The 14,721-nt window shown below is 28.3% G+C and overlaps 1 protein-coding gene across 1 annotated transcript; it reads right to left on the reverse strand.

The window, feature by feature from the left end:
- Positions 1-7,639: 7,639 nt before the first annotated feature.
- LOC102584395 (2-oxoglutarate-dependent dioxygenase AOP2-like) lies at positions 7,640-8,982 on the reverse strand. The gene is made up of 3 exons (XM_006347943.2): positions 8,600-8,982; positions 8,177-8,513; positions 7,640-8,097 (listed from the first exon to the last, which is right to left on the reverse strand). The coding sequence occupies exons 1-3, from the start codon at positions 8,956-8,958 to the stop codon at positions 7,846-7,848; spliced, it is 948 nt and encodes a 315-aa protein (XP_006348005.1). The 5' UTR covers positions 8,959-8,982; the 3' UTR covers positions 7,640-7,845.
- Positions 8,983-14,721: the final 5,739 nt, after the last annotated feature.

Here is a 14,721-nt window from a genome sequence, read left to right on the forward strand (position 1 = left end):
CCATAACCTCCAACTTTATAACACCATTATTCTTGTAACCTTTCACTTCCATAACCTCCCCATTATATTCATGTTAATGTCATGTTTATGACTAACCTTTTGTATGCCTCTATGTTACACTATAAATAAAGGCATAAGGGTTCATATTGTATACACTTGAAGATTTGGTGAACACTTGAATACTATGAAGAATAAGAAAAGCTCTCATCTCTTGTTTTCCTATTTCTATTGCTATCATCTTTTATATTTCTTGTCTTGTTTTACTTTAGTTTTATAACAATTGGTGCATTTTTGTTTTTTAATTTTCTTAATCGAGACGCATATTATTTATTAAACAATTGTTCACGTAAAAACAAACAAAGACTTAATTACATCTAAAATTGAACATCATAACTAATCATAAACCTAAGCTCAACTAACTAGCCGATTCATAATTTAACATTTGTTTTTATATATATATTATATAGAGATAAGCACGGGTGGATCTATATGTATGTGTGGGGGTGCCACGGCACTTAGCGATTTCGGTTAAAACTTTGTATATGTATAAGAAATTCTTATAAATTCAATTTGCCACACATTGAATAAAATGGTGATAGGTGCCGTTGGCAAAAGAAACCAAATTCCACACCTGCAATGCGGCTTCGATTCTCACTCTCAACATTATTTTTTGGATTGCTCTTGTATGAACGGAAGGCTTCTCAGCTCTTTTTTTTTTTGTCTTTTTCTTTCCCATTGGTTCTTATTTATTTGCTACTATTCCTTATTAATTCAAATTGACTCTTTTTCTTTTTGTAATTAGTTCTTAATTTTTTTTATTTTCTCTTTCACTAATTATTGATCTCTTTATATGAGTATTATGTATGTATTCTTTATTAATTAATGAATATTGTATTATGAACGTCATATAAATATTACTACAAATATATTTAAATTGTATTTTTTTCAAAAGACATAAGTTTTAAAAAATGATGAATATTATTATGTTAGAGTTCTTTTAATTTTAAGGTTTTTCCGATCTTCACGTTCTTGATGGTAAGATGGTTGGGTTGAAACCAGTGGTGGACCTAGAATTTTCGTTCCGGAGGTTCGAAAAATAAAAGTATAAACCTGTAAATAAGCCAACAAAACAAAAATTCAAGGAAGTAGTAGTATATAATTAGTGACAGACCCTTGAATTTTTTTGGGTTTAAAACCACACTTTTAGCACGTTTTATAAAATAAAAAACTAAAAAAAAAAGGTGAAAAACGGAACTGAAACTAAAAAAAAAAAAACTGAAAATAAGAGAGAGAAAAATAAAATCTAACAGAGGGATTCGAACCCTCAACATGGAGCTTGATTTAAAGGGGACCTGCCGCGGGACTATCAGTTTCACTTTGTCATTGAGGGGTTCAAAATATATATATCCACATAAATACAGAAAATTTGCCTTATATATACCGTGTAATTTTTTGCCGAGGGGGTTCGGGTCAGGGGCGTAGCTACCCTTTGCCTAGGGTGTCCAATTGGATACCCTTTGTCGGAAAATTACACTGTATTTTAAAGTAAAATGATACTTTAAATGGTTAAATAACATATTTTGAACACCCTTAAAAAACAATAAAGTTTCTTAGCTCAGTGATTTTAGTCATGCGTGGGTTCAAATACCCCAAATATGTTATTTGACTTTTGATTTTTTTTTTTCATTAAAAATTTAAACAAAATTTAAAAGTAATTATTTAATTTAAAGTTGATAAGCAAATCCTATTTATTTATTTATTCCATAAAACTACTAGAAGTGAAAAGGCTCCATATATAATTTCTTTTAATATAACTCGTTTGATTCTACTCTTAATTTTTCATTTCTTGTTGTTAGTCATCAGAAGTTCGTGAAATCTTGAAGCATAAAAGTGATTTCATCTAAACTGAATTTTCTCTCTTTCTTTTCTTTGTTTGTTCACTTTCTATCAAATAAACGTGAACATTAAAGCTAAATATTATCTAGTTTGATTTTTAAATTTTTGATATATTTTTAAATTAAAAAAATTAATCATTAATGTTACGTAGTTTGATTTACAAAATTTAAGTGTACTCATTCATATAATTATTTTTATTAGCTATTAAATTTTTGGACATCCTTCGTAAAATTCTGGCTACGCCACTGGTTCGGGTGAACCCCCTGGAACCCATGTGGGTCCACCCCTGGTTGAAACAAATTTTTATTCTTTCTCGACTATATATATGCAACAACACATAAAGACAATGAAATATGAATATATTAAGTTAACATTATTAGATGGTTTATACAAATTTGAATTTTAATATGGAATTTTTTTCCTGAGAATAAGGCCTCTAATTCAAAAAAAAAACTAAATTGTTTAGTTATCTCTAATATCAGAATGTCTAAAAGAAAATATTACTAACATGCATGTTTAATCAATTTGTTTTATAAAAATTGAAAAAGATAAATAACCTGAATTGTAACCCAAAATTAAAGGAACCGGCCCGCTTATCTTACTTGGGCGATGTGGCACTCACGACCTCCAAATCCAAGATCCGCCTCTAGAGATAAGTGTCAAAAACACATCTAAACTATCTCTTTTTTCTGAGTTTCATACATAAACTCTCACTTATTAGTTTGAGAAATACACATCAGTGGTGTGTGTAATGCACTATCTCTTTTATTTGAAAAAAACGTTGACACATGGCATTCAACATAGATAAATTATTCCATCTTGACAAAAATTAAATAATTAACTATAAATATTAATTAAATATTAAATATTAAAGTATTATTATCCCAAAACAAATATTTTTCTTACTCCACCACTCCTCCTTGTAACCCCCCCCCCCCCCTTAAACAATCCCCTGTCCATTTATTTTTTAAAATTTGTTTATATATGTATATATCTAACACAAAACGAAAAAAATTTGGAAGCAGAGGGTTAGGTGGAGTGGGTAGAATTATTTTTTTAAGAAATAAAACAATATCTAAATTAGTATTTGGGGGGGGGGGGGGTAAAAAAAAAAAAATCTTTTTTTAAAAAAACTAAATACTTTTATAAAATAAATTTAAACAAAAAAAAACTAAAAACATGGGCAGGGGGTGGATGGTACGGTGAGAGGAAGTGATGGAGTGGGGCAAAAACAATATTTTACATTTCATTTTATAAAAAAAAAAGAGTATTTTTGGGATAATAATTTTCTAATCTTTAATATTAACTAAATACTAAAAAATTATTTAATTTTTGTCAAGGTGGAATAATTTGTCCATGTGGAATGTGATGTGACAATTTTTAAAATAAAAGAGAGAGTGTATTATACACCATTATGAGAGTGTTATAAGAGATATATGTGTGTTTCTCAAACTAATAAGTGATAGTTTAGATATGAAACTTACACTTTCAATAATTTAGGTAAGAAACTCAAAAAAAATAGAGATGATTCAGATTGATGTTTTGACACTCATCTCTATTATATATACATACTTACAGGCATATAACTAATAGATTAAAATGTATTATTTAAAACAAACTAAATAATATAATATGATACATCATGAATTACATGTAACAAACATCCATCCAATAAGCTGTTGAATTGTGATAATAAGCAAGTCACGGTTACACAAAAGTTTATGTACACTACTGATTCCTTGGTGTCATGAACGAAATTTTGCTCGAGATCTCAAAATTCAAGCTCTGGCATATGGAAAATGAATTATTTTGATAAGGAACACTAAGATTCATTATAGTAAACCTTTTGTGTTGTGAATCTAAATTAATTTTAATTCACACATAAAATGTTTTTTTTAAATGGTTGGTCAAGTACCACCTGTATTTGATATGGATGGGGTAATTAAGTTAACTACGATCGATTGATGTGCTCATTCATTAGGTCATGATATATTATACGTATTTATTATTTTAGGCTGCATTATTAACTTGAGTACTAAAGAGTTAATTAAGGAAAGAATGATTGAGCATTGATTAAGCTAATCATAAGATTAAGCTTAAATATTAGTACATGTCTATTCAACTAATGATCACTGATCAGCAAGATATGCTTAAATATGATTGATAATTATCGTACATATATATTACGTCAAACAACAAATAATTTAGTGTCAAGTGTATTAATTTATCGTGAACAACTTAAATGTTGTTTGTTTTTTAATATTATTTGTTTGATCTGCTCATATTTAATAATCATATTTGTCTTGGCGAAAATCTCCCCTTATTAAAACTAGAGAAAATTTTGCAAATATCATTATAATAAATTTAATTAGACTCTTTAGCTATATTTTGTATATTTACGGGCGGTAGCTATAATTTAAGATGTTATGGATGACCTTGTTTGTATAATCCGTGTGTATGTATATATAATTCTTGTGTATTTGTATAATTGAGTTATTTGAATAGAAAAAGTTTGTTCAATTTCAATTAGAGATTTAGCAGGTTCCACAGCGGGAAGAATGTAGAGAACTGACCCAAATAACTGAAATGTGTCCATCGTGAATACAGATGTTGTAGGGTGCAATCGATGAACTTGTAGGCGTCCACCAAATGTTACAATGAGCAGATTCACACCGGGATCATAGGGGAATGTATTTAAGGCACATTGATCACTGGTCGTGGAATCAAAATGATATTTAAATGATCTCATCCACAACCATGAAATAATAAGAGTCTGCAGACCCATGAAATAGAACAGGGATCGAATGGAAATTCTAATTTGAATTGAGTTGGTGGAAATTGATACGGGGAGAATGGAAGTTTAGTGGGATCGATTTTCATTTAAGTGAGCAATGCTGGAACTACAAGCTGAGAGTGCAAACAACATTTCGTCAAACATGACAAGGTTACTGTGAAACCTTTCATCGAACACCTTGGTTTCAGGTTTTACGACATCGTGCTTCACTGAATTGGCAACTTTCATGTCAACATCCCTAAAAGGTATTTCAGCGAACACCTGGTAGGCGGATATTCCTGAGATCTCCTCTAATTTTCCACCACTCAGCTAGAGTATTCCATCGTTCAAACCAAATGGGAAGTCGTGGAAAACACATTCTTGAAGCGAGGTTTAAATGCAATCATCAACAGTCTCTCTGAATTAGAGGCCACTAAATCATCGAAGAAAAGGGTGGATTCGCCAAATGACAAGGCAGGATCCCCCTTATCGTCGTCAGATGAGTCCACATCTAGAGGCACTGGATCCGCAACGATTGACTGGGAGTAAGCAGACAATGTGCGTTGGACATTGTTGAGTTTGCAGAGTATATAAGAGAAGTTCTCGTCCAACTTCCGCATCATATCAAGGGCGTTGACATTGTCACTGATCACGTTAGAGTCATTACAGAAATGCAATGCCAATTTCTCGGTGAAGTGTTTCCAGTCAAAAAATTGTTTGGTGTGATACAACCATTGGAACCAATCATAAGCAGCACCATTGAGATAAAGAGGTAGCCATTCCTTTTCCGAGAAACCAAGATATGTGAAATACTGCTCCGCCCTAAAAATTCACCAGTTGGATTGCCGCCGCTAAATCTATTGAGTACCATCAATGTCATTGAAGTACGATGATGAAAGCATCAATATAACAACTCCAATTTTCACAATAGAAACATTCAATTATTATAATCACTAAACTTGAAGTTAAAACGGAAAATGGAACGAACAAAGAAAACTATTGTAGAAGATAACTAGAAGGGAGGTGAGAAGCATAGACTCAAAGAAAGGGAATGAGAGGACTAGACATTTTTCTCAACAATTTGCATTCCCCGTTATTTCTCATCGTCGCCCTTTTTACCTAGTTGTTAATTGGGCCTGGATCCCAAATCAACCTTGGTTTGGACCCGGACCTGTCCTTATGTCACTAGTTTTAACAAGATCTCATCAAATTACTAAAAATTAATGTTACAAATTTATTTGGTGCTGATCAGCAAGATATGATTAACACTCTGTTTGGATCATTGTTACCCATTGTTTCATAATATATTGTATCATATTATACTCTATTGTATTGTACTGTATGGTAGATACAATGTTTGACTAGACTGTATTGTTTGTTGTTGTTTAATAATATTTTTATTGTGTGGTCTGACTGTATCGTATTGTATTGTAATTTATAAATTTACTAAAATATCCTTAATTATTCTAGGGTAGGAGGTTTGACTAGAATTAAATAATATAGGGTAAATGGTAAAATAGTATTATGAAATATTATGTAAGGATATAATTGGAAAAAGAAATTAAGTAACAATGGAAACACACCAAATCGGTTGTTCCATAAAATGAGGGTTTTCATTGTTACGTAACAACGAAATTTAACAATACAATACAATACAATACATTTTAAATAACAATCAAAACAAACATTGTAGTTATGATAACGATACAATACAATGGGTAACAATTATCCAAACAAAATGTAAATAAACGAAATAATTATTAATGTACTTATGACTTCAAACAACAAATATTTATTTTCAAGTTTATTAATTTATCGTAAGCAACTTAAATGTAGTTTGTTTTTTAATACTATTCTTTTGATCTGCTCATATTAAATTATCATTCACATCTTCGGGAAATTTCCCCTGGTTAATAATTACGTACTCCTTTGATTAATATTTTGGTGCATTTTTGTTTTTTTCTTAATCGAGACGAATATTATTTAGAGTAATTTATTAAGAAATTGTTCATGTAAAAACCAACAAAGACTTAATTACATCAAGGCAGTTAGATCAAATATATAAATAGATATTAAATTACGAATCAGCTGATTAGTTGAGCTTGGCTTTATCTTATGCTTAGTTATAATGTCCAATCTAGTTGTTGATTCATAATATTTAATAGTGTAAATTTTTCTAGTTGTTATATAGTATACTCAGCATGGAACAACTAGTACATTTAATATATACCCTGACGTAATAGCAAAACCTGCTATCATGTGACTAAAAAATTACTGATACGAATTTTGAAGCAACAAAAAAGTACAAGATAATTGAGACTACATACAATAAATTTGCCTTGGGCATAGCGTGAGATCTTAGTGCATCACGTTATCTTTTTTCTTTTTTTTTGAAATATGATTTAATCAACACACGGAGTATAATTTAATGTGGAGCGTATGTGCATGTAATATATTGATTTATATAAATCGTTATTTAATGTTTCAATATTGTACAAATAAAATAATACTTTGTATATATTGTGTATAACTATGTCTTAGAGATGTATCCATATTTATACATTGCAACAGTTCATTTTTATCAACACACATTGTTTTTCTTTTCAATCCCAACTAATTCAAATCTCCTTTAAACGGTCCCAAAATTTAGATATGAGCTTATCTCTGTATTAGCCACTTTTATCCCTTGGATGTTGAAAAATACAGAGTTATCACTTGAATTGAGCATTTGGTTCTGGTAGAGGGGTATAGAGGCATGAAGAAAACAAAAACGCTGAAAGCACCAATGTAACGAACTCATATTATATTATATTGAATTTGAAATACATAGTTGAAATTAGGGAAAAAGGTCTGAAATATATCCGAACTTTGACTGAAACTTTGGAAAGGACCTTTTACCCCTGCACTATTTAATAGTGTATTTAAAAGGTATATACGTGCCCACGTGGACATCATAAATATTGCATCATTATAAATATTAATGTGTCCACGTGGGCACATATATACCTTTAAAATACACTATTAAATTGTGCAGGGGTAAAATGTCTTCCATAAAGTTTGGTTCGTAACAACAATTTCGGCTAAAATTGGAGTATTTTTCAGACCATTTTCCCTTGAAATTAGACATAGATAGAGTTCATCTTGAAACTAGTTTGAACTCATATTGAAATAGGTAGCTATTGAGCATTAATGCCACAGTAAGGTTTAGCAGTGCCATGAGCCATGGAGCTAGCACCAGTGCTGTAGTACATAACTAAATCAAAATTATCAAAAGGCTTGTATTGTAAAGGATGTGTTTCATCCACTAATTCCTCAGGTATATCTGTTATTCCTTTGTTGAATGTGAATAACGCCAATGTATACCTTTCTTTATCCTCTTTCATCAACACTTTGTGCCTTGGTGAATATATTCTTCCATTGCTCCATGCCTACACTACTCATTAATTATATTAATATGGATATCGGACACCAGATGAAAAAAATATTCCAATTAAGAAGCGTTAGTACCTCATAAGCATCACCAGCCACGTAGACGAAGGCAGAGGGAGGTACATCAATAGGAATCCACTCCCCACTTTTTGTTTCAATTTGCAAAGCATTTATCTGATTTTGAAAGAGAACTGCTGAGAAGCCTTTATCTGTGTGTATATTGGAACCTACATTACCAATACCGTCCTCCGCCCCTGCAGGTGCTGCTCTGTACTTGGTAGGGCGGAGGAGGTATGTAGTAGCTGCAACATGAGATTCATAGTGCCTTTCTGGTAATCCGTAGCTTTCAAACACCATTTTATCCACCAACTGTTCTATTTCTGCTCCTACCTTTATGTACGATGTCATTGTTTCACTAATAACACAAAAAAAAGCAATTAAAATATTTTATACAAATTAATTACTAGTTGTGATAGATGGATGAAGGAAATATATATATACCAAAATCTTTGGTTGCCTTGTGGCCACATAAGTGTAGTGAAGCTTTGTAGTGCTTCAATATCATTTGGATGTGGGATTCCAAAGCTTTCATGAAGAGGAGCTGTCACCAATTGACCTTTGTATCGATAGAAATATATGTCAGAAGTGTTTTTTTTCTTTGTTTCAATAGGGAGATCAAATAACTCTTCCATTACATCAAATATTTCCTTGGAAATCTTATTATTAGCATCCTCATAGAGTGCTATAAAATAACCATGTTCTTCAAGTGCATGTCGAACCTCATTGCACAATGGTACCCAAGAATTTGAGTACTTGTCTAATTTGGTGAGATTAATTATGGGAATTTTGGAATCACTCATAATTAATTATTTTTACTTTGAACCTCAATGTTTCTAGTCTAGGTATATGCATCACTCTTTCAAGTTATATAGGAGTTCCCATCCACTTGTTTAGCAAAATGCACCATTATTTTTTTACAAGGTAAAAGTCAATGAAAGAAATACTAGTAATAAATATGAATTTAAATTAGAAAAAATATTTTTTTTTGAAAAATTAGGTGTTTGGAAAACCTGTAAAACTGTTATTAAATGGAAGTAAAAGTAATTTTTCTGTTGTTGGGAAGAAACTAAAAATTTGTATTTCTTAAAAAAAACAAAAACTAAAGCAGATTTTATTTTTTTCAAGACTTTTTAAAATTATCTCTTATTAATTAATTAGCATATCTCATATGTTTAGGTAGTTTTCATTTAATAATTTTATTTTATTATTTTTATATACTAATAGATTTTATGTTTTATTTTATGTTTATGTATTATTACTATTTTTTTTTTTTTTACGTATAATTTTTTAGAATTAGAAAAAAAGGTAACAACAATTGCAAGATTAGAAAAAAAGAAAAAAAAAGATTTCAACCATAAAAAAATGTATTGATTGAAAATTTGAATATTAATATTTTAATTTAATAAAAAAATTAATTTAATTTTTTGTAATAGATTTTAAAACTAATTTATCTCTATAAAATAATCTTAATATTAATTAATACTTGTCATTTATCGTAATTTGACTCTCAAAAGCACTTTTTTTTAAAAATTAGTCAAACACAATTTCTTTTAAAAAACACTTTTCAAATGAATTAATCAAACACAAATTGTTTTTTTTTTCAAAAGCACTTTTCTGAAAAAGCTATTTTTTAAAAAAATGCTTCTAAAAATAAACAATTTTTAGCGAGGTTAATATATTCAGACAATTTCTTTTTATTTGAAAAAAAGTTATTAATATGGACGGGTAAGTTAATTATGATTGATGTACTCATGAGGTCACAGTATGTCATATTTATTATTTTAGGGTGCATTATTAACTTATAAAGAATTAATTATTGAAAGCTTGATTGGTGCATTTTTGTTTTTTAATTTTCTTAATCGAGACGCATATTATTTATTAAGCAATTGTTCACGTAAAAACAAACAAAGACTAATTACATCTTAAATGGGACATCATAACTAATCACAAGATTGTTTTTTTCAAGATAAGCTAAGCTCAACTAACTAGCCGATTCATAATTTAACATTTGTTTATATATATATATACTTGCAGACATATAACTAATAGATTAAAATTTATTATTTAAAACAAACTAAATAATATAATATGATACATCATGAATTACATGTAACAAACATCCAATAAGCTGTTGAATTGTGATAATAAGCAAGTCACGATTACACAAATGTTTATGTACGCTACTGATTCCTTGGTGTCATGAGCGAACTTTTGCTCGAGATCTCAAAATTCGAGCTTTGGCGTTAATGAGTTATTTTGATAAAAAAAACACTAAAATTCATTATAGTAAATCTTTTTGTGTTGTGAATCTAAATTAATGTTAATTCACACATAAGATTTAAAAAAAAAATGGTTGGTCAAGTACCACCTGTATTTGATATGGATGGGTATTAAGTTAAGTGCTCATTCATTAGGTCATGATATATCATATTTATTATTTTAGGGTGCATTATTAACTTATAAAGACTAAAGAGTTAATTAAGGAAAGAATGATTGGGCATTGATTAAGCTAATCATAAGATTAAGCTTAAATATTAGTACATGTCTATTCAACTAATGATCACTGATCAGCAAGATATGCTTAATATGATTGATAATTATCGTACATATATATAACGTCAAACAACAAATAATTTAGCGTCAAGTGTATTAATTTATCGTGAACAACTCAAATGTGGTTTGTTTTTTAATATTATTTGTTTGATCTGCTCATATTTAATTATCATATTTATCTTGTCGAAAATCTCTCCTTATTAAAATTAGAGAAAATTTCGCTAATATCATTATAATAAACTTAATTAGGTTCTTTAGCTATAATTTACGTATTTACGGACGGTAGCTATAATTTAAGGATGACCTTGTTTGTATAATTCGCGTGTATATTTATATGTTTATACAATTCTCGTGTATTTGTATAATTGAGTTATTTCCGTTTGTATTTGTATAAACTGGTTAGTGTCAATTGATTTAATTGATTTGTATTTATTTTTGTATAAACTCGAAATAACGGATTTATACAAACACAAACATCTAATCTTTAAACAGTTATATAAATTATATTGTACAAATTACATTATATAAAAGTTATACAAATTTTGAAAACTACATGTTTATATAACTGAAACTCAGCTGCGTAATTTTGCCTAAAAATTAGTGACGAATGATAATTAATTCAAACTATAATTGTGTTAACTAATTAACTATTATTTACTTATCCGCATAATTTTCCTTAAAATTACGTAGTCCACTAATTAATATTTTGGTGCATTTTTTTTTTTTGGCTTAATCGAGTCAAATATTATTTGTTAAACGATTGTTCATACAAAAGACAAAGTTCAATTATTTAAGTGCAGTTAGATTGGACATAACTACTCATAAGATAAAACCAAGCTCAACTAACTAGCTTCATAAAATAAAGGATTTAGTAGCAATAATATAATTATCATTAGATTATTTAACGGTAACAGTAAATATGAATATTTATAATTAACCATTTATATAAATATACAATTAATTTGTATATCTGATCAGTAATTGTATCCCACATATAATTGATATAATTGACTTGCATAAAATACTAGCTACTATAAGAAGGAGAGAGGCGAGCGAGATTATTGTGAGAGAGAGGAAAGAGACAACTAAGATTTTGGATAGAGGAGAGAGCGAGAGAGATACAATTGTTTTGTATATCTGATCGATAATTGTACCATGAATATAATGAGTACTATTGATTTGTATAAGTGAATACAATTGTATTAAAAACTATTGTATTCAATTCGTTGATGTAAATCAATTATATCAACTATATTAACAAATATAATTTTTATCAACAAATACAATTGTATTGTATCATTATTGTAATTCATAACAAATTGTATTTGTATTTATGTGCATTTGATTCATCCGTTATAAAATAGATTTATCCATTGCCTTATGTATTGTATATATGTTTTACCATGTGTGTTTGTGTTACTAACTTACTATTTGTATTTGTATCATTGACTGTTATAATTTATATTTGTATTGCATAGAGAAAGGAGAGAGGTGAGGAAGGGAAGGAGAGAGAGCAATTTGCTATAAAATCCTAACTAAATCTATAAATCATATTTATTTTTTTAAACTATAATTTTATATAGTTAATACATATTACAGGAATTTTTCCTAAAAAAGGATTAAATTACTTCAATGTTTTCTATTGCTTTTGCATGAAGTTATGTTGGAGACGGGCCTCACTAGAAGGGCCCAACACGAGCAGCATGGGCCACTCTGTATTGCATCGTATTAGTCCAACATTACTAATGAGCAATGAATATCTAGAAATGAAAATAAGAAGACAACAAAAAATATTTATACGATTATAACATTTGAAAAATATATATATATGACTTAGGTGGAAAATCTTGAACAACACAAGAAAATTAGAAAAAGGAAAAAACAGGACTTAAGTGGAAAATGTTGAACAACACAAGAAAATTAGAAAAAGGAAAAAACAGGTGAAAGAAGGGAAAAAGATTGCTTTCATATTATTTATATCTTCACACAAATTAAACCATCTACAAGAACTCAATCATGAAATATCTAAAATCTACCTCATTGTTACTATTTTTAAATTTTGTCATGCCAATAGTTCTCTCAACACAATTAAACCAACTTTTCTCCAAACAACAAATTTATCTCACCATTTATACATCTTCATCCAACATGTTTGTAACAATCTCATACAAAAGATTGTTATTAATTAGGTGTTTGGCAAACCTGTAAAACTGTTATTAATTGGGAGTAGAAGTAGTTTTTCTGCTGTTGGGAAGAAACTAAAAATTTGTGTTTCTTAAAAAAAAATAAAAACTAAAGCAGAATTTTTTTTTTTTCAAGACTTCTTAAAATTATCTCTTATTAATTAATTAACATAGCTCATATGTTTAGGTAAGTTTCATTTAATAATTTTATTTTATTATTTTTATATACTAATAGATTTTATGTTTTATTTTATTACTATTTTTTTTTTATTTTACGTATTATTTTTTAGAATTAGAAAAAAAGGTAACAACAATTGCAAGATTAGAAAAAAGAAAAAAAAAGATTTCAACCATAAAAAAATGTATTGATTGAAAATTTGAATATTAATATTTTAATTTAATAAAAAAATTAATTTAATTTTTTGTAATAGATTTTAAAACTAATTTATCTCTATAAAATAATCTTAATATTAATTAATACTTGTCCTTTATCGTAATTTGACTCTCAAAAGCATTTTTTAAAAAAGATTAGTCAAACACAATTTCTTTTAAAAATCACTTTTCAAATGAATTAATCAAACACAAATTGTTTTTTTTTTAAAACACTTTCCCGAAAAGTTAATTTTAAAAAAGTTTCTAAAAATAAGCAGCTTTTAGAAACAGTGTCAAACAAGCTCTCAGTCCTTTATATATTTTAAAATTACGGGGAAAAAAACTATAAACAACAATAATTAATAATTTAACATATTTTTAAAAAAACATATTGAAAATTTGATTGACTTTTGAAATTATATCGGTGACACATAAATTGGAACAGAGGAAATAATATATATTATTTGAAAATGATGTAAAAAGTACTATAAATCTCAATATTAACAACTTAGAAATATTTTTAAAAAATTGATTGACTCTTGAAATTCCATTTATGCCACATAAAAATTGGAACAAATGAAGTAAATATATTATTTGAAAATTTCTTAGTTTAGTGTACACGAAGTTGAGGTATATTTTGATTCAATTAATAACTATATTCAAATCACGTAGACTATTTAGGTGGATTCACCCACCCTAGCAGTACTCAATCCAATCATGCTTAATTATGTAGCTCTGTTGTGTTCTGATTGTGTAGAAATACCTTGTTTAGTGATGTATGTGAAGTGTGGACTAAGGACATCTCCAACCCAAACATCAAATTTTACACTAAATTTAGTGTCAGCATCAAATTTAGTGTAATCAACTCCAATCCACTGCACCAAATTTTACACCAAAAAAAGAAAAAAAAATTCTCTCTTCATTATTTTATTATTATTTCTTATTTCATTTATATTTTCTTATTTCATAAAACAAATTCTTTCTAAAACAATCATCATATATAGTTCATATTATTTCCTTTTATAATCGTTTAATATAAAATTATTTTGTACCATAATTTTTTAGATAATATAAATTGCTAGCAAATATTATACATTATACATAATAATGGATAATACAAATAAAAGTGAAATCATTAATGAAATACAATTAAATAAACATTACATAATTGAAAAAATTATTTTAAATTCTACATAAATATTCAACTTTCAAGATCACTACGGTGCTCCCATAAATGCTCTATTAATGCATTACGTATTTCAAAATGAACTTCTTTGTCCTTTATTTTTTTATATCGAGCTAGAAATTATTGAAATTGATAATTTTCATCTATTGCCATTTCTACGGTCGGAGTTGGACCTTCCGACGCATCTTGAATTGGTGCATTAAGATCACGATCATCCTCAATTATCATGTTGTGCATTATAATACATGAAGTTAATATATCATGTAGCA

This window comes from Solanum tuberosum, unplaced genomic scaffold (assembly GCF_000226075.1).
Source record: "Solanum tuberosum cultivar DM 1-3 516 R44 unplaced genomic scaffold, SolTub_3.0 scf00095, whole genome shotgun sequence".
Classification (NCBI taxonomy): Eukaryota; Viridiplantae; Streptophyta; class Magnoliopsida; order Solanales; family Solanaceae; genus Solanum; species Solanum tuberosum.

Bases quoted from the DNA above. Each gene is read 5' to 3' on its own strand.
- LOC102584395 (XM_006347943.2), bottom strand. From the start codon at position 8,958: ATGAGTGATTCCAAAATTCCCATAATTAATCTCACCAAATTAGACAAG. The intron at 8,514-8,599 runs GTATATATATAT...TTGTGTTATTAG, and splicing joins CAAGGCAACCAAAGATTTTG to TGAAACAATGACATCGTACA. The intron at 8,098-8,176 runs GTACTAACGCTT...TGAGTAGTGTAG, and splicing joins TGGCTGGTGATGCTTATGAG to GCATGGAGCAATGGAAGAAT.